This window comes from Agelaius tricolor, unplaced genomic scaffold, assembly GCF_023055355.1.
Source record: "Agelaius tricolor isolate 1412-34295 unplaced genomic scaffold, bAgeTri1.0.p SCAF_6, whole genome shotgun sequence".
Classification (NCBI taxonomy): Eukaryota; Metazoa; Chordata; class Aves; order Passeriformes; family Icteridae; genus Agelaius; species Agelaius tricolor.
In genome coordinates this window covers 27,710,385-27,737,678 of record NW_027269266.1, presented here as the reverse complement: position 1 = coordinate 27,737,678, position 27,294 = coordinate 27,710,385, and the positions used below count along the sequence as shown (strand labels likewise).

The 27,294-nt window shown below is 39.8% G+C and overlaps 2 protein-coding genes across 2 annotated transcripts in view; one reads left to right on the top strand and one right to left on the bottom strand.

Moving 5' to 3' along the window:
• The window catches only part of BZW2 (basic leucine zipper and W2 domains 2), a 56,219-nt gene extending 54,103 nt beyond the window's left edge, over positions 1-2,116 (bottom strand). The window contains exon 1 of the mRNA XM_071429118.1: positions 1,960-2,116. The gene's annotated coding sequence lies outside the window, so the exon portion shown is untranslated. The remainder of the gene's footprint in view (positions 1-1,959) is intronic.
• Positions 2,117-2,273: 157 nt separating this feature from the next.
• Positions 2,274-26,925, top strand: ANKMY2 (ankyrin repeat and MYND domain containing 2). The gene is made up of 10 exons (XM_071429120.1): positions 2,274-2,499; positions 5,741-5,805; positions 14,009-14,147; positions 15,927-16,025; positions 18,086-18,246; positions 19,370-19,584; positions 20,705-20,840; positions 22,604-22,732; positions 23,136-23,277; positions 25,411-26,925. The coding sequence occupies exons 1-10, from the start codon at positions 2,289-2,291 to the stop codon at positions 25,632-25,634; spliced, it is 1,521 nt and encodes a 506-aa protein (XP_071285221.1). The 5' UTR covers positions 2,274-2,288; the 3' UTR covers positions 25,635-26,925.
• The last annotated feature ends 369 nt before the right edge of the window (positions 26,926-27,294 follow it).

Here is a 27,294-nt window from a genome sequence, read left to right as displayed (position 1 = left end):
TACAGCAGATAAAAGAAAATGCATTAAAGGGAAAGACACAAAGGCACAGAACCTACATTTCACGTTCCAGTGCTCTGCTGAGACAATGACTCCCTACATTGCCTTAAAAAAAAAAAAAATCACTTGTTGCCTCCATGCCTCAAATTACGTTCATAAAATGGAGGCAATGCCACTTCCTCACACTCTCACAAGGATAATCTGAAGATTGTGAAATATCTGCATATTACAAGATTGAAGGTCACACATAAGCCAGGTAAGAGTGAGAAACATGTTTTAACTAGCACTGAAAGTATTTTATTACCCTTGCAGATGGAACACTCCTGTAGCCTTAGTCACCAAGTGAGATCCAGTGAGGCTGCCAAGGAAAAACTGTCTGTTCACTCTGTGAACAAGGGCAGGATGGCAATAATGACATTCTCATATTAAATAAAAGGAATGTCATATGCATACTTTTCTGTGCTGAATGCATGACAGTTTTTGTGGGTTTTTTTCAAATACAAAAGGAAGCTTGAAGGCTGTTACTTAATAGTGCCACAGAGATTATTGGGGCACTGTAGTATCACAAAATTTGTTCACAGCAGGTAAAATTCACACCCTGCAGTGAACCAACAAAAGACCACTTAAATCCTAATTTCAGCCTTCATGGTTGAGCCAGTGACATACTTCTGTTAGCACTACATGGGGATCGTTTTCTGGATCAGAATATTAAAAGCACTTGTGCTTCAACAGCATTTCCTTCAAGACATTTTTGGTTTCCCACAAAAAACGTCAAGGGAATCTGTTGCAATCTGCAGTCCAAACCAATCTCTTTTATTTACACTTGTTGATGCAAGTAAAACTATATGGTGGTACACCCCTGTATTTCCATGATTTTTAAAATCATGGCAACGTACACAATTTGGCTGTTTAGTTAAAATAAAATTGTATCACATTTTGGGTTTTTTTACTCAAATAGTTACAAAGATACACTATATTCAGAGAGCACGCTCTTCTATGAGAGAGACTTCACCATTTCTGAAAGTCAGTCAAAAAGTCATCTACAGGTATCAAAATAGAGAACAAAATCAGTATTAGAAAGAGAAATTCCAAAACGTATTTAAATATTTCAGTATGAGACCTGCAAGTACTAAGGAACGGAAAAATTCGTCTTGCTGATAAAGCCATGCCTTCAAAAATTAGTTACAGGAAAAGAGGGCTCCTTAAAAGGAAGGATACAAAAAATACACATTTAAGAGTAGAACAAAAGAGGGTAAAAGTCAGCATCAAGTATCAGGGTCCTACTCTTTTCTCTGGTATAAACACAGGCAAAAATCAAAGATGTTAAACCTCAGTCTCTGTCCCTTGGAGGGAACAGGTCCTTGTGCCTACCGAGCTTCCACTGGAATAGTGGAAAGTTGGATCTGTAACAAAGATTATTTTTCCACCAACAGTTTAATTTTAGAAAGGCGCCAACAAAAGGCACCGCTCCGAACACCCTGAGCGCGTTCCTTCCCCTCCCGATCCATCAGCGCCCGCTTCCTCCTGCAGACACGATGCCGTGGCACGACCACGGCTCCATTCGGCCGCTTTAGCCGAACAAAACGCTCTTCCTGCCTGGAAAAAAATGAAACAACAAAAAGCCCAACCACCCGACCAACCGATGCCATAAAAAGGCAGGAAGGCAGGAGCACGGCAGGAAGGGCCGGCGTGCACGAGAGCCCGCACGGCCGCCCTCCCGCAGCGGACCGGGCGCCGCCGGTGCTTCGCAAACCCGCGAACGGCGGCATTTCCGAAGCCAGGCTCCAGCACCCACACCGGGGCTATGCCGCCGCCGCCGCCCGCCCTGCCCTGCCCTGCCCCGCCATGGCCGCCGCGCCCGCCCGGCCGGAGCTGCCCCACAGCAGCCACCGTGGCCTGGGCAGCGCGGCCGCGGGGCTCCGGCGGGGCTCCCGCCCGGCGCTCTCCCCATCCCGGCCGCACCTGTCCGGTGGTTGCGCGGTCCGGGGCGGGGAGGGCGAGCGAGCGCGACGGCAGCGGCGACGGCGGGAGACAATGGAGGAGTGAAGGACGGACACATTGACACACGGGCGCCTCCGCCCGCCCAAACCACTGCCGGCACCTCCCCGGGGAGGAGAAACAAAGGAGCCGCGGAGAGGCCAAAAAGGGGAGCGAAAAGAAAAGCATAACGCGTTTCTCAACTTGAAAACAAGGGGTAAAAGCGGACAGGCTCCTTCTCTCCGGCAGCACCGCGTGGGAAGCTGGCGGAGGACGAGAGGCTGGCACGCAGTGCCCCCCATCCCTGGGCAGGAATGGTTCGCCCCGCAGTCGGCCCCGGCAGGGCGGGGCTGCGGGCGGAAGGCCCCGTGAGGAGCGGGGTGGGGGCGGTGCCGCGGGCGGGGGCGCTTCGGGCGCCGTCCCGGGCTGATCCCGCCTTACCCTGCGTGGGGGTCGCGATGGCTCCCCCCAGGAAAGGCGACCTGAGCGCGGAGGAGAAGGACTTGCTGGCAGTAATCGCCACAGGTGAGCCCTCCCGGCCCACGCCGCTCGCGGCCCCGGGCCGCAGCTCCCACGGGCCCCGCTGGCCGTGCCCCGGGAGGGGTTTCGTGTCCCCGCACGTTGGGGGCGGCGGGTGAGGCGCCGTTAGCGGCCGCTCGCCGCGGGCTCCCCTCGCCCCCGGCCGCGCTCCTCGGGTCACGGCGCTGAGGGCCGCTGCCTTCCCGCCCCGCCTTCGGGCCGTCACCTTTCTCCCGGGCGGGGAGGGAGAGCGGCTGTTCCCGGGCGGAGCGGCGCTCCCCTCTCGGGCAGGCCCGCGACACCCGGGCAGTGCGGCGGGGGGCGCGCTGCGGGGCTGCGGGGCTGCGGGGCTGGGGAAGCTCCGCTGGGCGGGTCTAACTCTGCCAAGGAAAGCTTGCATCTTATCGGCAATGTCTGTTTATATTTGCCTAATTATTGGTGTTAATGTCCACTGCCAAAAAAAAAAAAAAGTTTTCTTGGGGGTAATGCAATCTTCTAGCGTGCTGTAAGGTTTTTCCCATGTGCTGTCGCCAGACAAGGGCGTCTTTGCAGACCCGTTATTCTCACATTGCCAGCACTTGAGCTTGTTTGGGGTGCACCTCTTATCCCTTATAATGTTCTATTTTACTATTCCTTTTAGTATCTTATATTGTCCTCTTAGAGAGGAGAGCAGAGGAGAGGAGAGGGCATCAATGTCTCTCTGAAGGAAGGGTGTCAAGATGATAGAGCCTGGTGCTTCTTGGTGGTGCAAAGCAACAGGACATGAGGCAAGGGGCAGAAACTGATGCACAGAAAATTCCACTTGCATAAGAGGAGGGATTTCTTTACTGTGTAGTTGACCACACACTGGAACAGATTAACCAGGCAAGTTGTGGAGTCTCCCTCACTGGAGATACTCAAGAACTGTTCGGATGCAATTCTGTGCCATGTGCTCTGGGCCTGCCTGAGCAGGGAGGTTGGACCAGATACCAGTCTACTGTGGTCCCTTCTAACCTGACCATTGTGTGGTTTTGCATTCCATGTGAGTGTCACGGTTTCATCGCACTGTCTGTCACACATGCTTGTTGCCAGGGAACTTTCTGTCATTTGGGTTTCCTGGTCCAGCAATGTGAATTTCCTAACCCCCAACCAAATAGTTACCCTCCAACTGGTATTTTGAAAATCATGAGCAACGTTCATTAGTTAGAGGCAAACTACAAACACCTTGTGTTCTGTGCATTTCTATGTGTAGTTTCCAGGCAATTTGAACCCAAGAAAGTTTTACTGCAGTTTTGGTGCTTCACTCTGAGTTGTACTAAAAAGTTCACAACAACAAGCGTAGGACAGTCAGCAGTGAATTCATTGTGGACCAGAACCAGTTTGATTGACTCACTTTAATATGAGTTTCAGACCTTGGTCTTGCAGAAACCTGTGTCTAACTTACCTGATGCTTCTGATTGGGGTGATGGGATAATTCAGGTTGGAAGAGGCCTCAGGAGATCTCTAGGCCAACCTCCTGCTCAAAACACATCAGCTGTGAGGATAATGTGATCACTGAGGCCTTTATCCCACCAGGCCTTGAAAACTTCCAGGAAAGAAGGCTGCACAGTGTCTCTGGGCAATCTCTTTGCCTTGAACTGGGTTCATAGTGAAAGTGTTTTTCCTTGTCTCCAGTCTGAAGCTTCCTTTCATTTCAGCTTCTGCCTGTTACCTCTTGGCTTCATACCATGCCACCACTATGAGGAGCCTGGCTCCAACTTTTACCTCTGGCCAATTCTAGAAGTCTGACTTCCATCAGTTTAGTGTCTTGTTTGAAAATCCTTCAATGTTTTGTCATACAGAACTCTGAGTTTGTAAATGCAACTTTGCTTTTCTTGTATTAAAATTTACTTGAAGATCACCCCTTGAAGACTTTCTCTTACTGATGTTTGTTCTTTAGCTGGGATATTCTTCTGAAAACTGATCCACTTTGTAAGAAGCTTCTAACACGTTTAGAATATATGTATGTCTGGGGGAGTAAGTTAGTTCATGGTTCCATGACTGTCAGTCAGGAGTCTTTATTAGAGTGTGTGAGATGACTCAGGTGATTGTCCTTTTTTCCTGAAATTAATGAATTAAAAGAAAAATTATAAAAGCCCATGTAGTGTAGTTAAACCACATCAAAAAGCCTTATGCAAATAAATTATTTCTAGTATTTCAATGGGATTTTTAGCCAAAACTGAAGTTGCAAGAGCTGTTTTGCTGAAACATTGCTGGATGACTTCTGAAAGAGTGAAGATAAACATGAAAATAATTAAAATAAGTGATGCAGTCCTTATTTTTATTAAGCACCTCACTGCTGAAAGAGCATTGCTGATGATTGAATCAGTAATTAGAAGTTTCTGTTAATTTGCAATAATATTCTCTAAACTCAGACTCTCGGAATGTTCTTTTGTTTCTTTGTGCCTGGAGAAGCTATGTTGGCAATATCTGAATAGTCCTCCTGTTGGCTTTAAATCATGTTCTTAGACCTGTGGCTTAGCCAAAAGGATTTTGGTAATGAATTAAAAAATAGTAGGACAGTAGAATTGAAAAACAGGTGTAGCCTGTTTTTCCTGGTGCGTTTTTTTCAGACTTCAGTCTACTTATGCGTTTGGCAATTTTTAGAAATGTCAATGATCAAGCTAGCTGGGTCCTTGTCCTTTCTATCTCTATTCTCTAATAGCAAAAGCAAATTCATTCCACTTCTGTGAATGTGATACATTGCAAATTTCAAATTGAAACAGGAAAAATGATGTGAGTAAATGATGAAGCATGTTTCATTCAAACCAAAAAGTCTTGAAAGTGAGGTAATTTCTTTTTTTGAGAATGTAGACAGCTCTTTTAGACAAAAGAGGCTCCAGAAGAGATGAAAGCACAAAATGTTTATAAAATGCTCAGTATCATGATACTCATTTGGAGCTGTTCATGTGCTGTTTATGTGAGTGTCTAATTTTTGTGTGTGTAGGTCAATTACTTCACAAAAAAATGGATATTTACTTGTAGTTCCTGCTTTCCAACTGCTCTTTGATGTTGTGAGTTCTTGGCTTTTAGCTTCTAGAACATAACATGTTCATTCCTAAGCTTCTTCACTAAGTGCAATTAATTTACTGGTGGTTAATCTACATCCTAAGCAGGTAACATACAAAGATTTTGATTCTAATGAGAAATGGAAATGAGCATTTTCCTCCAGATTCTCAGTTTATTCTATTTCTCACCCCCTTTTCTCTTTGTGTCTTTTTATTTAAAGGAAACACTGAGGAGGCTGGAAGGTTACTGGGGAGCAAGAATGTCCGTGTCAATTGCCTGGATGAGGTACTGCAAAACTGTGCAATCATTATGCTGAGTTTAATAAGGAAAGTGCTAGGTGTGAAGGCCTTCCTGTTGTTAAATAACATTTTTCTAACAGCAGTTGCTATGGCCCTGAAAATCAGAGTTACTCTCAAGATATTTCCAGCATGCAGCTGAGTAAATGAACCTTTGAAGAGTTCTTACTGTTTTTTAAAGAAAGCTTAAAGATTAATGTTACTTAAAGTACTACACTGTATTTTGTCTCAAGTTCCAGCCGGAGCTTTGTCTGTAAGGTAAGATAAATGCTGCAGCAAAACACGTGGGGGTGCTCCCTGACTTCTTGTCACCTTCACAAGCAGTGAAGTCCCTCTGCTTCGTCCCTCTGTGGCAGGCACAGCCCCTGTCCAGTCCCCATCCCATGCTTGGGTCTCGTGGGCATACTTGGAGGGTGAGTAGCTCGATCAGAAATGGAGCCACAGCCTTTTATACAAGTGGGTGTAGTAAACGTGTAGAAGATTAAATCCTGAACTGCTACCTGGAGGTGGGAATAAGTTTGTGGAGTAAGGAACCTTATGTGATGTTCATGTTTCCTCTTATTTTTCTTTCTACAATGTTTTTTTAATGCATGCAACATTAATATGAAATGTAACATGCAAGCAAAACTAATTCCCCATCATGCATGTTAAATCTATGTGTAATTTATCAATTTAAATGTTAATCTGTGGTTGTTTTCACAGCTTTGTAATTTCATAGGTATCACTGGGAAATTCTGGGAATGTGTCTGGTTCAGCCTCTGACTCAAAGCAGCTTCAGCTCCAGGGTCAGATGAGATTGCTCTGGCTTTTGACATGTCTGGCCTTGTAGATCTCTAAGGATGGAGACTGTAAAATATTTCTGGGCAACTTGTTCTACTCTCTTACTGTGATTTTGATGAAAAAGTGTTTCACTTATGTCTGAACCTCAGCTCAGGCTCGGTGTCTCTTGCCCTCCTACCACCATAACTGAAGAGTTTGTATTCTCAATGATCTCCGTGGTAGGGAGATCATTGAGAAGACAAACTCTGGCAGGCTGCTGTTGGGTCCCACAAAAGCCATTTCTTCTCCAGGCTGTGCAAGCCCAGCTCCTGCAGCCTCTCCTCACTGCACAAGTGCTCAGTGTAGTGGTGGTATTCCATTCATTTTGTTGCAGTTTATCCATGTCTTTATTGTACTGGAAGGCTCAAAATGGGACAGGGTATATTGTAGATGTGGCCTCATAAATGCTGAATGGAGAAAAATTGCCACTTCTACTAGGTATCTTCATGGGATATTGTTAGCCTTTTTTTTCTCCCAACACATCAATTTTCTGATTGTTCTTAAGTTAAATACTAAACCTGAGTTTCTATTGTACGAATTTCAACAAGTTTCTGTAAAGCTAGTCAAGCTTTACAGTGAACTTTAGGAACCCAAGACACAGTATAAGTCTGGTTGTAAGTGTGCTGTGCTTTATTGTATGGACATCAAAAGGTTTTCCTTAAGTGTAATTGCTGGTTGTGCTCAATGATGGCAGCATTGCTGCAGTATTAGTGCAACATCCAGGATTAGTGTTAAAAGGATGTGGCTTATTCAAAAAACCATATCTGAGTTATGCCTCAGGATACTGTTGTAGAAGAAATAGTATTAACAGTATTTACCCAAGGCTCCTATCTGACTAAATACAAATAAGGCCCATAAAACTTTATGCAATGGGCTTCTTGCAGACTTTTTTTACTCCCAAGAATGGTGTGTAATCATGCACATTAAACAGGAGAGGGTTCAGGTTTCCTAAATCCATCAGCTATTTTAGTGTTACAATTTTTCTTTTATAACCCATTTTTGCTCCAATGTGTTATTCTAATATTGATACATAAGTAAGATTGTGTGAAATCCCAGTTAAACATCAGCTTAGTCTGTTATTTGTTGTTGCCATAACTGGAGACTGCTCTCAGTGCATCAGATCTTATTTTTTTCTCTATTGCCTAAGTTGCTTATCTTGAACTTCACATTTACATTACTACTGTTACTTATTTTGTTAACGTTAAGAAGTAAGGAAGCCCTGAAGATGGAATGCTTTGGTATTAAAGTGGGAGCTCAATTCAGTTAGGAACTCATTTCCATCCTTGAGGACTTTTTTTACATGAGAGAATCCACAGAATGAGCCCAGGTTGAATGTAATTCTGTCTTCTAGCTGTGGTACAGCAAGCATGCAATCACAATTTAGTAATTTTGGGCTGAAGAATTCACAGCATCAGAAGCAGGTTGTTATATGGTGCACTTCCTAATTTAAAAAGAACCCACACATAATCTGTTCCTTTCATTTTTGGTTTGACTGTATATTCTAATTACTTGGATCCACTTTCTTATAGATTAAAAACCACTAACAATCAGCTGTCTTTTCTCTATGTACCTTTATACAAGGACCAAGTCACATTTTAACATCTTCCAGATGCAGTGACCTTTTAAGTATCTTGCCTAAAGTTATGTTTCTGCAGCAAGTGAGCTATAATAGTGGCTCTTTTTCAAATCCTTTCCAGTTGTTTTGGCTTCTTACTTTAAAAATGTACATATGAGCTAGATGCAGTATTTCAGCATTGCTTCTGCTGTTGGTACATGTATTTAAAAATTAAAAAAAATACTTTCTAAGTCTGCTTGCTTTTCCTGCCCTTGTTCCAAGACTCCCTCATACCCTTCACCTCCTGCTGTCTGCCAAGCTCTGCTGGGAGTGTCAGCACAGAGTAAGATCCCTTCACTCAAATGAGTTTCCCAGATGTCCATCTTCCAGAAGGTTGCAGATATCCAGCAGATACAGTCCTGTTTTTTCTCAGTACCCTTTCTGACCAAATCAATTGTTTTGTTGTGTCTTAATCACTGTCTTTATGAAAACAAGTGCATTGGCTTTTCTGCAAAACTGGTCTTTAACAGTTTGGCAACTTGAAAACTTCAGGGACATTTAAGTTCAGGTGTCCTCAAATACTGGAACAAATAGATGGGCTGTAGAAATGGATGTAAAATAAAATCAAATATATTTAACTTAAATGCACACTTCTTAGTCATTTTTAATGGAGTGGTTGATAATTTGGAAACTTAGTATTGGAGAAAGTGTTCAGAACTTTTCTTTCCCCTGAGAGCACAGAGCTTGTAAATACTGTGACTTTTTCAAGTCAGCACTTTGCTGACTTGAACTTCATCTGCAGCATGTGGCTAAAATATTTCAGATTGTTATAGAAAGGCAGGCTCAAGGAAGCACATGAGTTTTCCAACTGTGGAAGTTTCCTCTGGTCATGTTGGTAGTGAAGGTTGCAAAGGAGTATTGGAGTACTATATCCTCTGTTTTCTGCAGATCAAGCCAACAGACTTGACCTGAAAAATACATCATTTTTCTCTATTTAAAATAACTGTAAGGTTGTTCATAACCTTCTTACAGAACTATCATCTGGCATTAGCAGCATTACTTTTTCCCCCTAGTTTGGTAATTCAGCTGTTCAGTTTGGTAATAGATCATTACAAACAGACCGCTTCTCTATGCTACAGAACCAAACACCTCCTGGGAATTACAGCAGCAGCCTGTTTATTCCTGGCTGAGATGTGAGTAGCTTCACTCATAGTGAGGATGTTCAATGGAGGGTTCCTCAGGTAATCTGTCTTGCTATTCTAGTGTCAAAATCCTATGCTAGCAGAAAATGCCAGATCCTTGGCCTTTGTTGAGGAGGAAGAGTTTTGTCTTTTGATGTTTTTTACATAATACTTCAAAATACACAAACCAAAGAAAATTCCACTGCCAGTAAGAATTATCTGGTTTCAGTTCAGGGTGCTGATTAATGTAGGCTTTAACTTTTCATCACTACAGATGAACTGAAAGATCATCAGAGGAATCTAATGTGTTTACATATGTATGTGAAACCAACAGCTGAGCAGGATGACTGTAAAGGAGAACTATACCTGTGATCAACACTTACAGAACAGTATTTCATATTCTAATTAGTCCATACTTAGCTACAGCTAAAATTATTTGTGCATGTAGCTGTTGACCTCCTTCCAAATGCTGCTTTTAGAAAATTTAAGATGTGTAAGGGCAATCTTATTCAAAAGCTTGAAGGGTGAAATTTCTAGAGGCTTTCATCCAGTGAAGAGTCAAGTTGTATTTTTAGACTAACAGCATTCAGTACAAGAGAGTTGATTTTTGAAGAGATACATCAACAAGTATTTCTGCCTTGTAGCACCTGTTCTTTTTACATCATTTTTAGCCATGTCCCAAATACTGTCTCAAGTAAAAGCCAAACCCAGAGTTATGTGTTTTGTTTATAATTTTCTGTTACCTGAACCTGAAGGGTAAAATAAGACACTCTTTCTGTGTTAATGTGGGGCTACATTCCTCATTGGAGGAATGATTCCAATTCTCCAGTTCTCCCTGGAGAAGGGAGAGGTGGATGCTTGAATATTGCTGGCATGCAAGTGTCTACAGCAGTTTCTCAGCTAGGGTTATGACAGCCCTTTCACTTTCCTTTTTTTTACTTTTCCCTCTCTATTTAAATAGCTGATACTTGCATGTGCAATGCCTTAGTGTACCCCAGTAGCTGCTGAGGGACTGCTCCAGTGTCATCTAGCCTGTATGCCACATCTTGGCAAGGTTCCATGGTTGAGAAGAAGGGTGAAGTGATCATGGGAACGTTGGGAGCGCTTGGATTGCACTTTTTGCTTGAGTAACACAGGCTTATGTGGCTACTTCAGTGGGGAATTGTCATTGTGTTAGCCACAAAGCAATACACACATGATGTCTGTTCTTACACAGTATGAGTGTTTAAATGTTCACAGAATTGAGAGGTTTTGTGCCAAATATGCACATGTCACTGGAGTGGGAGATACTGTGTATTGTTTGTTTGTTTGTCCCACTTCCTGTTCCCTAGCTGTCCTGTGTTTCCCCATTCCTCTAGTTGATAAAGGTTGAGCAGGAGTTTTGTTGGAAACTTCCTAGGAGGCAGAAGGTTGCTTTTCCATTTTATTATCTTCATAAATTTGTTTTTATTCATCCTGTTCAAGCACACCTCAGCTGGATGCTGAAGAGAGATTGATCTGCTTTCTTCTTCCTTTGTGCTGGTGGTGGACTCCAACCCCTCCCTGGTTCTGGTACTCATCTGTCTGACCCTCCACTGACCCCATAGTTTGTTGTTTGGTGTTTTTTTAGTCAATTGACTTCCCCACCATGGCAGCAGTTCTTGGAATCCCATTCCTCAGTCTGCTTTTGGGCTATTTTCAGCATGAGGAACTGGGAAGGATGGTCTGTAATGGCCAGGCTGGCTTAGCCCTGTTGTGCCAGGGAGGCCTTGTTGGTGAGCTGGAGAACCCAGTCAAGAGAAGTGCCAGGTAGTTTTTAGAGGCACTAAAATGCCTCTCCAGCAAACTCTATTCCTCATGAATGGTGAGACATACAGGAAATACTTGCAGCCCTGCAGAAGAGAAGTTACCATGTAACATACCTACAAAAAAAAGAAAGCTGGGAAGGATTTACTTTTGTCCTGGGGAGCAAGTTTGATTTTTTTGGTCAGAAGAATGTTGCATGGTACAGCTAGAAAAGGGATCCTTCATCTGATGTTTCATAGTGGAAAAAAAAATTGTTTCATCTGTATGCTTAATAAACCATCTGCAAGTTTTGTCTTTTAAGTACATTGTATTGACAATCCAAATGTCATCTGTGAGAAAACAGACTTGCTGGACCTGTCTTTGACATTCAGGCTGAGAAAAGTATTTGCAGTCAATCCAGTTTCAGTGTAGGGACATAATACAGGATACCCAGCATTTCCAGATAAATTTGTGTCTTGCCTGACCCTCTTTTGTTTGCTGTGAATGTGAAAAACTGATATTAATGTGACTTCAAATCCAATTTTATAGCAACCATCCACATATTTTCTGCCTGATACGTTTTTTTGATCCACACCACAGCCTGACACTTCCAAAATTAAATCAAAGGATTTTAAAAAACAGTTTTCTGAGAGGAGAGGATAAGACAATCCCAGTTCTTTACTTTGTCATATAATCTTCAGAACTCAATTGAAACAACTGACTTTCAAGATATAACCAAACTAAAAAGTCATTGTTTTTTAAAAATCTTTCTCCCATCAAAAACTGTGCTGTGTTTATATTCCCTTACTGCAGTACCTTTCTCTGCTGCTAAAGGAGACAAATCCTCACTGTGACTCCAGACTGGGTTTGGCCTGTAAAGTTGCTTTTGACATAACATTATGAAATGTAATATAATAAAATATATTATATAGTAGGACAGAAAGTCTTTATTCAAGATTTGAGACACCCCCAAATGAAATCTAGCAAAAGCAGTCTGTTTCATATTCATGAAGGGATCTCTTTAGGTATTTTGGATCTTCAATGTCAGTTTATATTGCAGTTTACCAAAATTTGTGGGTTACTAAAATATAATGCATCAAGTAAGCACTTTCTGTTATTTTCAGTTAGAATGGAGAGTAATGAAGCTGTAATACCTTAAAATTATTATAGTTTTAACTTTTCCAATTTCCCTCACCTTCAGATTTTTTTGAAAATTATACTGGTAAATTAAACTTACTTGGGTTTCACTCAGTCATAAATTGAAACAAGAAATACATTAAGGCTCAAACTGACAATTACATTGTTTCAGAGTATCACATTACCATGCATTTACAGAACTGCAGTAATGTTGTACATGAATGTATTCAAGCCCACAGCCTGGACTGGCAAATAAAGGAACAGAATACCTTTTTGATTTTCTTGAGGGACAGACTAAAGCACTCTCCCTGGTATGCAGTGTTGGAGAGTGTTCTTGGACAGTTGAAGTATCTTGGCTGATAACATGAATCCTGTCCTGATGTTAAGTGAAAACAAACAGCATATTGGAAAAAGCATATGATATTCTGAAAATGGAGTATCATGCAGTGTAAGAATTCCATGTATCTTGGGCTGTTGTATGAGACCAGTCTGGCTAGCTCTGGACTCTGGCTCACATGGTCTTACATGAACAAAGTAAAAGACGAGAAGCGCTCTTCTCCACGTGGGGACGAGTGTCCTGTTCATTGGCTTGGGAATAGACACTTTTGGCTCTGGTGACCACCCAGACGTAAAAGAGGGTGTGACATTTCTGCAGTGGACTTTTATACCCGAGGGGATGGGGGTGGGGAAAGAGGACCGCAGCCAATGGGGTACCATTGAGGAGGGGCAAGGGGAGGGGCAACCAGGGGCCAGACCACCAGGGGATATAGCAGAGGGGTGCATGGGGGAAAGACCATGTGATGGGAGAGGGGAAATAACAATCTACGTGACATAACATACTCAGTACAAATTTCCAATCAGCCAGTGCAAAACAACAACTAAATAAACTATTTAGTGCAATACAACAATGCAGTTTTATCAACCAGCAGCATGCTTCTCCCTGCCCTTGAAGAGAGAGAGCCTGCACTAACAGTTCACCCTAGTTCTGAAAATTTCTTCTGATTTGCCCAGCTTTACCTTTATAATCCCACCTCAGTCCTCCCGTGCTGAAGCGAATCCTTTTTGTACTGGGGCAGTTGATCAAACCAGCCAGGTTTGTCAAAGTCTGACAAGAGCTGTGTGTCCTTATGAGGGCTGTCAGAGCTCTGGCTGATCATGGACACAATGCCCAAAGGGTGGAGAAGTGAGAGAGAGGTGGATGGCAAAACTATCAGTAATCATGACTAAAAATGGGTTTCAGAGACTGAAAATCAGCAAGATGGGTTTCAGAGACTGAAAATCTTTGTAATGTTTAAAACAACAAGAGCCTATTTCTAATTTTCTTGCTGCTTATCATATAAGCCACAGCAGGGGAGAAAAGAGTAACATAGGAAGCTAAGAAATTTTCTAAACCAAGCTTTTCCAACTAGCAGAAACATTAGCTGTCTTCAACACTAATGTCTTTCATAAAAGAACAATGATAAATTGACTGTAAATGGTTTTCATTTGTTAAACCATGCTCTGTTTTCAAATCTGTAGCACACCATCATAAGAAAACTGACATGGAAATCTACTGCATGTTAGTAACCATATTTTTTCACAAAGATTTTGTGAGGGTTTTTGTAAATAAAATACTATGTGAGGGTTTGGTAGTTATATTGAATATGTATGGCCAAGTAAAAATGATCAGTGGTATGAAGATCAAGAGATGTAACATTCTTTTTTGTATGCTACTTGCTTCTCCTTCCTTTTGCCAGCATGGCATGACCCCTCTGATGCATGCAGCCTACAAAGGGAAGGTGGACATGTGCAGGTTGCTGTTGAGACACGGAGCTGATGTAAACTGCAATGAGCATGAGCATGGATACACCGCCTTGATGTTTGCTGGACTTTCAGGTAACTTCTTACTAGACTCAGATCACTGATTTTTATGACATCAATGGGTATAATTTGCCATAAGTTAATAATTTAGAGGTGTTGACATGCTTTTATTATTCAGGTTTGCTGTTATTTATATGAAACATGCAACTACATCATGTTCAGTAAAACCCTGTGGGCAATGCAACAGGAGAGCCTCTGTTCAGACTCATATAAAAATTTATTTTGTTCAGCATCTTGAGGCATACAGTCTACTTGTCCTGTACCTACTTTGTCCTGTTTGTATGAGATCTCAACATTCACTTTCCTGGGACAGTTTTCTTGTGCAGTGGGATACATTTTGTTTACTTAGACTGTGTTACACTGAAAATGATGCTGCACCAGTAGCTTTTGGTAATATATAAGACTTCTCAATCCAGTATTTTTCAAATTTTGTCTTTCTCCTACATTATTTTTCCAACTGTTGTGTGGGCTTTTAAAAATGTATTTAGTAAATTTTAAAACCATGTTTTCCCAAAATAATTTTCACTCTCCTCTTACATTATTATTTTTCTCATGGGCATGTTTATAGCTGTATATATCTTCTCCTGTCTCAAGTGGTGGTTTGTAGTTTTCCTCTTGCTATTCTTTTCCCCTGATGGCTGGTATAGTAATTTCCTTGAGTGAGAAAAAGACACTACATTAAAACATTGTTCCTTTTGGAGAAAATATTTGATTTGGGAATATTAGGTTATTTTAAGTATATTCTTTACTAGGCCACTTACGTCTTACCAAAAATGAGATTCTAGGGGAGTCAGGGTTCTTAGCAGGTAGAGTTTATATTAAAAAAAGGCTTATGTGCGTGCATGAACCTTAACTAGATCATCTGATTGTTTTTCAGCTACAACTTCGGTAAAAAGATTTGTGAAATTCCTGTGTTCTGTGGTATTGAGCAATATCACAGCTGCAGCAGATAGATGAGGACAAACTCTTAAGAGGCTGTTAAATGACTGCAATTTTATAGAAAATGCTGTATTTTTACCATTTTCTCACAGCTGAGCTTTTAGCCTGTCATCCTGGGTGTGAAAGCTTCTAAATGTTGACTTTAGAGTCTGTTATTTGTGAGCACAAAAGGTACATGAGCACTACTGACGCAGTGACTTTGTTTTTAAACATTCATTTTCATCCACCATCCCCTTTTTGTATTCACTTTTCTGTACTTAGCATCTGCACAAAAATGGATAAAGTAAGAATACCTTTGAAAGCAGAACCAGCAGGAGTGGTGACAAGTGTCCTTTTTTAGTCTCTGAAGGGCACCAATTAAGTCATCTAATCTTCCCATCAAATTTTAGCTCCATTTTACTTGGTATTTAGCCCAGTCTGAACACCCAGTTCCCACTGTGGAGAAAGGAACAATCTGTTCTGTTCACTGTGTTCCTGCTACATCATAGTCCTGAATGTGTTTTTCTTCTTAGAATAGCAAATGTAGTTGAACTGTTAAACTAGATTAGTAGAATTTCCTTCTATACTGCTGTCCTGAGGGACCAACCTCTAGTGTAGCTACAAGAGTAAGACTCCCATAAGCTCCACAGGAAGCTGAATGTGCATTACAGAGAGCAGAGTTACACCTGCTGGAACTCTAAATAAGCACATGCCTTTCTCTTAATTCATGCTTAAAATAATGACATTAAGAGCATTCATTTTCCTCAGTGTTGTTCCTGGTCTTCAAGAAATTCAGTACATCTTTTTCTGAAGCATAGAGAATTACAAGTTCTGATTTGTCCTTGCTTGTTCCCCATATCTTTCCTGCAAATTCAGGAAACAAAGAAATCACCTGGATGATGTTAGAGGCTGGAGCAGAAACTGATGTTGTCAACTCTGTGGGAAGGACAGCTGCTCAGATGGCTGCTTTTGTGGGTAAGATGAAAATTATTATCATTTTCTAAACTCCTAAAGAAGTGAAGTGTTGGAGTCTGATGCTTCTTCTTGGAGAAACATTATTTAATGACTTATTCTGAACTGACATGTTGTTGAGCTTTATTTTCCACATCTCATCATGTAAGAGTCCTATTCCCATGTTTGATTTCCTAAAAACACAGACGATCTTACCTGTGAGAACAGGTGCTACACAAGTGTGTAAGTTTTTGTAATGTCACTGCTTTGGAAATAGTAAGAGGAAGCTGGTTGCACTGGAGGGATCCAAAGTGCAGCACCAAGTGCTCATTGGAGCTTCTCTTGTGGGAAAGGACAACTGTAGTGCCAGGAGTTAGGAGCTCAGCTGAGCTTTGCAGCTGTGTGCTGGCAGCATGCCACCCCCTGCCCTTCTCCCTGGCTTCTGGGAGAGGGAGAAAGTCTTGGAACCTCTTCTGAGGCAGTCACTACTTACTGACCTGGACTTCACTGGAATAAGAGAAAGATTTATCATTCCAGCATGTGAAATAATCCCTGGCAAAACATGCAATAGGCTTTTTTGCTGTTGTTTTTTCTCCTTTTTTTTGGTCTTTTTTTGTTTGTTTTTATAAGCCCTTTTCAATTTTTTTACCCTCCTTGACCATACTAGGTTTTTGGCTTAATGTCCCACTTCTTCTCTAGCAGGGAGAATTGATAAAATATTATGAGGTTAAGTGGAGTCATTTTTAATGGCACAGCTATTGCTTCCCAAAAATGAGGACTGTATTTTCTTTCAAACACAACCTTCTCATGGTGTTTGAATGCCTGAGAATTCCCTTTCAAGTCCTTTTGGTGTTCTGAATTCAAGGGTATCTTGCCATTTAGATTTACTTCCTTGAATAGTGATATAGTGCTGTTTCAGTTTCCATTATCTTATTCTGCTGTTTTAAAGAAAAGAAGACTGACATTGCTCACTTGAGGTTCAAGCAGCCAAACCTTAACTATTCATTTAAGTATCAGAGAAATCTATTCCTATTAATTATCCTTTGGGCTTGGAGAGTCTTTCCCATGTGATGCTGTATGGAGTGAATGGGGAATATTATCTCCAACATAATTTTTGAGAATTCTTGTTAAAATCTCATCACATCACAAAGGTAGCATAAATATTTTCAGGCATACTGAGATACACTGCTCTGTAAAAGTCTGAACATTGGAATCTATTCCTGTTCCTTTTTTATTCTTTGTCCAATCAACATTAATTCATCTGCCTGTGTGTGGGAAGTGAGGATACTTCTTCCCCTGTCATTTGTCTTACACTGTGCTCTATTAGCTCAGAACTGTCTCTTCTAAAACTGTGGAGGATTTTAAATGTTGGAATTTGATTGGCTGTGTCTTTTGCTGATTATAGGATTAGTGCCAAGACAAATCAATCAATTTAAAGAATGTGGTCCTGAACTAGAAAAGATAAGTTTTACTTTCCCTTTAGTCAAGTAATCCATTGTATTGTCAGATGTAGAAAACAAGAAGAGGGTATAACTTTACTTATCCTGTTACTTTCATTACAGTCCTTTTATTTTTTGTAAACTTTAAACCTCTTCTGTTCTTATAACTTCTCCCACCTTAGGTTAATACAGTAATACCTGCTTGCAGGTCTGAAAGCTTATTAATCTCAATGCAAATGTCATTAATTTCAAAAGTACAAAGTGGAAAAATCTTATCTTGAAAAATTATAGCACCGGTATGAGACTATTAGTATAGTATAATTTGGGGAGAAATGACTATTCTCCTAGTTGTGCCTTACCAGGGAAAGAGAATGCAGGAAGTGGTCAGGATCTTCAAAATTAATTTTCATGAGGGCTTTCCCTGCTGGGAGTCACTTAGTTAATAACACTTACTGAAGGTTAGAGCTACTCACAAAAGAATGACAAGAGTTGCCTCTTTGCAGTGCAAAATATATCATGCAGAGCTCCTTTGCATGTGGGTAATTCTCACTTGTATTGCTTATATTACATTTGGGTTTAGGTGTTTTTGGTTTTTTTTTCCTTGTTATTATTTCACTGGTGATTTTTTTTCTTGTGTGCCTTTAGGTCAACATGATTGTGTGACTGTCATCAACAACTTTTTTCCACGTGAAAGGCTGGACTACTACACTAAACCACAAGGCTTAGACAAAGAACCAAAACTGCCAGTAAAGTTAGCTGGGCCTCTGCATAAAATTATTACTACTACCAACATGCATCCTGTTAAGGTGGAGTAATATGTAAATTGTATGTATTTGTTGGTGTGGGAGCAGTTTGTGTCAGAAAGCCTTCTGCTCTTCTGCAAGTTCAGCTGAGATCAAAAGCATTATCTGCTAATTCAACTACTTCTGAAAATGAGGAATAAGCAGGCTCAATGTTTAGATGTGATTAAAAAATTATTTCAGTGTTTGTATATACCAGAATCTTGAACTAACACCTTTGATTGGAGAGATTCTTACTTCTTATATCAGTAACCATAAATAGCTGTCTTTTTTGCCTTTATTACTCAGCCCCACTTGAAGTGGAAACATACAATAATTTCCTATCTTAACAAAATCTCATTGTTCTCTCAGTGCTTTTCTCAGCACGTATCTTCTTACCTTCATCACTGGTTCACCACAGTAACATCTAGCACTGCTGCTGTTTCTGAAAGTATGTGCAAGAGAATGTTTATTTTACTTCCCAGGACATTGCTGACAATAATGTCTTTTATGGTTTGCTCCTCCAGTGTAGTTCAGAGAAATGAATACACTTAAATTCAAAAACAAATTCCTTGGGCTTGCCAATCAAAGGCCAGCATTTGTTAACAGTTTCCAGCCAGGTATCTACAATACACAGAGACAGTAGTGCACCAGTGGCAGCTAATTGAGTGAATAGAGCGTACAGTTTCCTCTTAGACTATTTTATCCAGTGCTTTACTAGGCTACAGGAAGTACTCCACAATTATGTGAGGTGATGTGTTCTGTGAAACTGCTTACATCATACAAGTCCTTAAACCATACAAGACTGTAGTGTTCAAAAGGAAAGAGATTTTAGGATAGTGTGTAGTTTCTATAACTTTCTTTAGAAGTAATTTTGATTCTTCAGGTTCTTATTCAATAAAAACAAAACAATACAAACTTGACATTTTTAATACCAGTCTTAGTTGTAAATGTTTTCTTATATGGGAACCATGAATACAATATGTTGAATAAGAATGGTAAATAATGACTGGGAAAAGAAAGGGAAGACTGCATTAGAAAGAAGTAGAAGAATATTAGAAACTCCACTGAAATTTAGCTACAATGAGCTATATAAGCTTTAATACCAATGCACAGGTCTTAACTGGATTACATTTTCTTCAATATCTAGATTGTGTTGCTCGTGAAAGAGAACCCTCTGTTGGCCGAAGTAGAAGCACTGCAGAAATGTTACAGGGTTCTGGATCTCATTTGTGAGAAATGCATGAAGCAGAAAGACATGAATGAAGTTCTTGCTATGAAAATGCACTATATCAGTTGCATCTTCCAGAAATGTATCACATTTTTAAAAGAGCGAGAGGATAAATTAGATGGGTTTATCAAAAGGTGAGTATTTCTGCAGAGAGGTCTCAAAGCACATGTATGCCCTGGTGTTACATATACTAGGAAAAAGACAACTGAAGGAATAGATTGGAATGGTTTTGGATAAAGGCTATGGCAAATAACTTGTTAAGTAATCCCAGCTGCATTTACTTCAGGGGGGCACTGTCTCCCTTTTTTCTGTGTCTGAAGTGACACTGTCCTTTCCTGGGTAGAAAGTAAACATTCCTGGAATTTCAGTTGTGCTTTAACTGGTTAGAACTTGGCATTTACATATGCACCATGATGCAGCAGACAGCAATGTGTGATAGAAAAAAAGGGGAGTGATAGACTTGAAAAAAACAACTTCTCAGTGTCCATCTGGGAACATTTCTTGTGCCCTTTTGCTCTCCAGCAGTCATGCAGGTTGAGATTTTTTTTTCAAAAACACCTAAAGAAGTGAGAACTGCAAATCCCACAGACTCTGGAGGAAACTTATCCTCTTAAATAACTTAGACAGATCTTCAAAATCTACTGAGTTACAAACCAGCTGCCTGATCTTACATATCAAAGTGACCTGAATTTTAGAAGGACTACATTCCCCATACACCACTGTGGATTTTTACTGAAATCTTCCGTGAGACTGAAAATAAATTATGAAGTCAGCTTTCACATACTGAGATTGAATAGTTCATCAGTGATCTACATAAAAAAAACAGTAGCTAAAGAGGCGTAAGGACTACAACATGTTACTATAATAAAGTGGAATTTGTGTTTTAAGGTATTGTTCATTTATCAGTGTTTATTATTACAACGATCATTTTTAAACAGCACAAAGCATTTTGATATTTTAATCAGATGTAGATAGTAGATAGTATACTTATAGATTATTATTTTTCTCTGTGGCTGAATTGGTAAGTCCTGCTTTCAGAGCATTTATATATTGTGTATTTAATAATAATTGTGCATTAGAATAAAAACACTTCCATTTGCATTTTAACATATGAACTTAACATATGAAGTTGCCAAATTATTATGAATTCTTCTCTATAATCTGAAAGGGGACAGAGTATAGTATGGTATATGTGTTTGTTCTTGAATATTTACCATGTGATTTCTGATTTTACATGCATTTTAAAAAATTTAGCCTCTTGAAAGGGAGAGATAAAGATGGTTTCCCTGTGTATCAAGAGAAGCTAATTCGAGAAAGTATCCGGAAGTTTCCTTACTGTGAAGCCACGTTGCTCCAGCAGCTTGTGAGAAGTATTGCTCCTGTTGAAATAGTAAGTTTTTCCTGTCAAGAAAATCCTTTCTCAGTAACTTACATAGTAAATCCAGATTGAGACATCTTTCTGTCCTCAGCTTCTGCAACATATTACAACCCTGCAATGCTTAAGCAAAGGGTTTGATGTCCCTAAACACTCTGGAGCTGGATTTTACATATTGCAGGATGCTCTAAAGTACTTCAACTAGTATTCTTTTCATGTGCCCATAACAAATGCTTAAACACCTCCGCTTTTAAAGAAAACTGATGCAATTTTATCTTGTCTCTGAGCTTTCTTTTCCTCCTCTGGTATGTCTGTTCAGTTTTTCTATGCCAGTTTACTTATTGAAATGGTAGATTCAGATAAAAATGAACCTTAATTTGCACTCTGTTTTCACAATGTCTAAATTCAATTTAAGATTGAATAATTTCCTAGATCTAATGCATTCATTTGTTCTATTGTACACAAGAAGTTGGTAATATATGACAGTAGAAAAAGGAGAAACGTTCAGTGGGGTTCCTTTTATCACAGAGAGGGAGAGCCAAGATGATGCAATGTACAGCAAAATTTATATCTAAATTAGGAAATCAAAATTACAAGTTAAAAATCTAACCTCAGTTGTCCTCTTAGGTCTTTGCTAGCACACTCTTCATTTTAGGACTATTTATTGCTTCATAATAAATTTTACACAAGAGTGGCTGTTCTTTTTTAAGCATGTTCCCTCTGGTCTCTGAGAGTGAGATGTTGTACGCACAAACACTGGGGAATTGGAGCAATCTTGTGACGTGTTTGGATTATTCAGAGCCAATTAAAAATAGCCTCCATCTTAAGTGGCTCCAGGTCTGCTAAAATGTCCTGAGGCTTAGTGCAATCTCTACTGTTTGCCTCAGCCAGGAAGATAAACACAGTGTGAAAACATAAGCCATTGTGATGCATTACAACTTGCTTTAGAGTAAACATTTTCTTTCCTGTTGCTTTTTTCTTGGGGGAGGCTGCAGTCTTCCATACCTTCAATGATGATTTATTCCATTGGATTTCTGTCCATTATGCAGAGCTGGAAAGGAGGACATACTATAATTTTTATTTATGTGGAAGCCTTTGACCTTTGTCATTGCACAATTACTTGGATTCAGTCTGGGCATCTCAGTGTTGTCATAGTAGTTATGATTGTGCATATTCCGTGGTAGTCTGACAGTTTAAGGAATTACTTAGAGCCAGAACAACTTGGCGCTTTTTATTCAAATATTTACATCATTGCCCAAAAGAATAGTTTTAGTGTATGGTTACCTAAACCTTATTGCTTGCATTGCATGGGAAGGATGCTGCAAATAACATCTAAATAGTAATATGCAAATAATTGAAAATTTCAAGTTCTGACCATTTGGTCTGTAGCACCTGTGTGCACTGAGCACAACAGTGACAAATGAAACATTTATTTTGTGTGCCAGCACAGAGACTGAGCTGCAAAAATCTGCTGCATAGGATCTACAGATGTAAAGAATGTGGAGTTTATTAATGACTTACAGAAGAAATACTACAGAAGCTGAGGGCTTACCTTAACTTCATATACAAAAGTTTATCTAAAGACAAATATTAAGTTGTGCATGTTAGCTGAAGTTCTCTGATTTGGTTTTATGTTTTTTACTGCTGCAGCAGCTTCAGTGAGACCGACACTTGTGTCCAGTCTGATCTGGAAGACCAGATCGTTTCTGGTCTTCCCTTGCACATCCCTCTCTGCACCAGTGCTGGCTTTTAATCTCATTTCCACTCTTGTCTTTCAGGGCTCTGACCCCACAGCTTTTTCTGTGCTTACACAAGCGATTACTGGCCAAGTGGGTTTTGTGGATGCTGAATTCTGTACAACCTGTGGGGGAAAGGGAGCAGACAAAAGATGCTCAGTATGCAAAATGGTAAGAATAAAAAAAAAAATAGTTGCACTGAGGTGCTGAGGATTTTGTATGCTTCTCTATTCACTGTATGTGTAGACTTAGGAAGAATGACATGCATGCCTGCACTGAAGACGTTCAGAGCATCTACTTCTGGGAAAGATGCCTGAAATTCACAATTACGAAGGAGTACTTGGATTTCCAAGCGTGTATGCTTAAGAATGAAGAAAGAGCAAAAATTCTCTATGTTTAGAGTTAATAAAAAACTGCTCTTTATAGATTCTTATATAGGTTAGAGCCACTCCATATAACCTTAAAAATTGCTTAAAAATAACATTAAGTACTATACATAGACTTGCTGCACTAAGAAATGCAAAGAAATTCTTTTCATACATGAAAATTAATTGGTAACTCTGGTAACTTTCAGGTGATGTACTGTGACCAGAACTGCCAGAAAATACACTGGTTTACCCACAAAAAGGTCTGCAAAATCCTGAAGGAAATTCATGAGAAACAAGAACTAGAAGCTGCCAAAGAGAAAAGGAAACAAGAAAAGAAGCAAAAGAAAGGTTAGGATCTGTTGTTCCCTTGCTGAAACTAATGCTATGTTAACTGCATCACAAAGAGCAATTTAACAGGTCTTAAAACTGTAACAGCTGAGGTTGGGAGAAAAATCTTTGATGAAACATAACAGCAAAGCTGAGTTTGTTGGGATTCTGGCCTTTAAATTACAAATGCTGTATACTTTCCAAATGTGGCTTTTAATGATGCAGTTACACAGATTTCTACAATGGAAGCCTTTTGATTTACACTGCACTGTTTCAAAATCCAGATCTTTAATCAAGCTATTGCAGAACTTTAATGCTACTCTATGTTTTGTTGGAGGTGTTAAGACAAGTTGGAAAATAAGCAAGTCTCCTTCCTGCTGCAAAGGTTAACATAGGTGTTAAATCTCCCATTAACCTTCTCTTCATAATCACAGTATCAAGTTAATTGTGTTGTGTGCTTCGAATGTGAGGAAAGCAAGCAGTAGTCTTTAAACTGCTCATGGTGGTTTTCTCCCTTCGAGAAACAAGTAATTAAAACATAATAACCTAATAAACACTGTATTGCCCCTTCCCATGTTTCTCCAAGTGAAATAATAGGAAAGTAGGGTATGAAATCACTTTTTCTCTTTTACCACTTACTGGATTTCCCTTCCTTTGTTTTAAGGATTGTAGAAGTGCACTGCACAAATCATGTTGCCTTACAATGGTAATGTTGTTCACTTCAGCTGTACTCAGAATAGCAGGATATAAATCAGTAATAAATCAGAAATAATTAAAGTTTTCAACAGTTTCCACTGCTGATCCTGTTATGAGAGCTGCTGTTGCATGAGATCAGGATGACTGTGGAAATTGGAGGCAAGGATATTAGAAATCCTGGATATATTGCATACCAGTACAACAAAACATAATGGGCTGTGAGCAGTGATGCCTCACGGGCTGTCCTTTCCAGAGGGAGGGGCAGGATCTCGGTGGATGGCTCTTCTCCCTTCCTGCCTAAAAAGGGAAGCTAACATTTTTTGTTATGTTTCTCCTCCATTATCTACATGTTAATCTTCATTAACTGATTCAAGTAGACAGCCAGCACATTATAGACCTTATCCAATTATGCACTGTTAGTAAGACACTGAAGTCATCTGAACTTCAGGTCACCTTGTGAATGGTATAGTATCAGAGCATTTCATATCAACAGCAGTTTTATGTCAGAAAGTTAGTAATACCCCCTACAAATCTTGTACATCAGGAAAGTAATAATCAAAAAAAACCCAAATGCAACAGCTGCAGCTACAAGCAAACCCACGACTTTAAGAGTTTCTGCTGTACAGGGGTGAGTGTCAAGAAAGTCCCCATTTCAGCCTGTGCTGAAGGCTCTTAGCTCACTGCCACGTAAGACCTTGGCAGGGCTGTGGCCAGCTGGCTGTGACTGTTCTTGGCTGGCTATCAATCACAACAGAGAACAATAAACCAAGATATAACTACTTCTCCCAATTAGGCTTTCCTCTCCTTCTTTTCAGAAGTCCTAACATGCAAGCCCTACTCAGTAGAATCAGGTGAAAAAAGTTATTTAACACTTTTTTTTTTCTCAGAAAACATTGCTTGAAGAGTAAAGGTGCAATAGCTTATTCTGTTCCACACAGTCAAGTTATGAATTTTAGGATGACTCATTTCAACCAAAGTTCATTGTTTTTAAGCACTTAATTTCTTCAGTCTGTTTTATGCAGAAATGCTTCCTATGTAGTCATGCCCATGTCTTTTTGATTTAAAACAAACCCCACTTGTACTTGATGTTTAACTGCCTTGCAGCCATTCTTTGAAAAGCTGGTGATAGGAATAGTGTCAATAAAGCATGTTTGAATTGAAAGTTGAAAGAATATAGTATCCTACTTTGCTCCTCTCTATAAAAAAAAAAAAAGTAGTCTGGCAAAAATGGAAGATAAATTAATGAGAGCTTTGTATAGGGCCAGTTCCAGAATAACCTTCTACCAACTTAAGCAAAGCTTTAGTGCTTTGGGTTTTTTCATTGAAGATTTTCTAATTAAATCACTTCTGTAATTGATACAAAGTATCCTAGTATTATTGTTTTTCAATAAACAATAAAAATGTTTGCTTTTAAGGGAGTTCAGTGTTTATTAATTGTGTGATTTCTCTTTTGTTCAGATGAAATGCAACTAGTAGAGGGTAGTTCTGCAAGTGAACAACAGTCAGATCCCGGTCCAGATCCTACAAAAAACGTGGATCCAAATCATCCTACTGATGGAACAGAAGAACCTGAATTGACCAAAGAGATGGAGGCACTAGGCCTGCAGCCTGAAAGTCCACTGGAGAGTGAAACTGCCTTAGATGACATTGATCTTCAAAAAATTCAAGATTCTGAGGAGTAAGAAGAGGGTAGGAAGGGACTGAGAGTTCTCAAGGGTACTAAAGAATTTTTTATGCTGACCATATCTGAGTTCTTGGAGCATGGCTTATGCAAGACTTCTTTTAAAAGACAGAATGTCTCTGTCCATCAAGAGATAGAATACTAGCTACTTTGTCCATAAATACTCCAAGTTTTGTTGTAAATTGTCAAGATAGGTATTTATTATCTGCTAAAAATTAGTGGCATAGATCCATCTGTATGTATACCAACAATAAGCCTAGTGAAACTCTTGAGTTTCTGTGGTTAATGAGCCACATAGTGAAAAATGAACAGCATTTGATTTGGATTATTCATGTTTTCCAAACTTAAAACTTACTTTAATTGTAATTTAAAATTTTTTTTCTGCAAGTTCATAGACATGTAGTTAAAAGCACTGGAAGGCAAATTATTAAATTGCTTTTTTTCCAGCACTTTATGAAGCTTTATCTGAAGGAATTCAGTAGCAATTAAGTTTCTGAAGATGCTCATCTGAATTCTCAGTTTTTCATGACATTACTGTAAATATTTTTGACTAGTGAGAGCACAAAAATAATGTTTATTTTGTGGCAATTGTAGTAAATGAAACTGCTGTTCCAGGTCTCTCAAGCTGATGGTGGAATGTGTATTTCACTATTGGTTTGGTCAGAAATATTCCAAAGTCTAATGAAGGGAAGATCAGAATGACTCAAAATATTTTGACTGACAGGAATAATGCATTCTAAATTTTTCAGGTAAAGATGCCTTAGAGCACAGTGGGATGTTGCTTGTGAATTGTTTCATAAACAAAAAATGCTAAGTATTTTTCATGCTGAACTGGTCACAGTGAATTAGATGAGAAAATTCATGCGTGCATTGAAACAACTGGGATTTCACTTCGGCTTTCAGCTAAATACCAGATCTAGAAAATAGCTCCCCTCAACTTTGTTTTTCACTCAGATTTACTTCTGTGTCTCATGAAATCAGTGGGAATGCCACAACTGAAAATATCACTTGCTGCATAAGGATGGCAGAATTGGAGACTGTCTTACTGTCAGCTGAATCAGTGGTGTTTTAAAAATAGCAGTATTCTTCTAATTAGAGGAGTAAGGACCATCCTCAAAACAGAGAAAACACTCTTAATTTTTTACTATTTAATATGTTTAAAGTTTTTGTTTAATATTCTCAAAACTGTAAGAGTGAGGATACATAAATCCACCTTTGCAGGGAATGTACTTGTGTTTTAATTTCAAGGATTAGTAGATTGTGATGAATAAAGGGAATTTTTTTAAAAGAAAGGGGCTATGTGGCAATTATGTTTCCTGTGTCTGTAACATGGTGACATTCTCATGTGACATGCAGGGGACTCCTGTAGCTTGAGTATACAAATTTAACTTCTGGACAACTGGCAGGCAAGAAATGCCTGCCTGGAACTCAGATCTGTAGTCATGCTGTAGTCACCCTCCACTCTGAGGTCTGGGAATGCAAAAGTGCTGCTGCCTCCCTGTTCCACTCACAGCGTTTGGGGCTCACAGGGGTGTGTTGCTCTTCAAGGATTCTCTGAAATCCATCCCTTCAGGGCAAAAGAGTCAGGGTTTTGGAAATGTGCTAAATCCCCAGCACTAATCCTGCTTTCATTCTCCCAGTGGTGGTGCCTTGCTCACTGG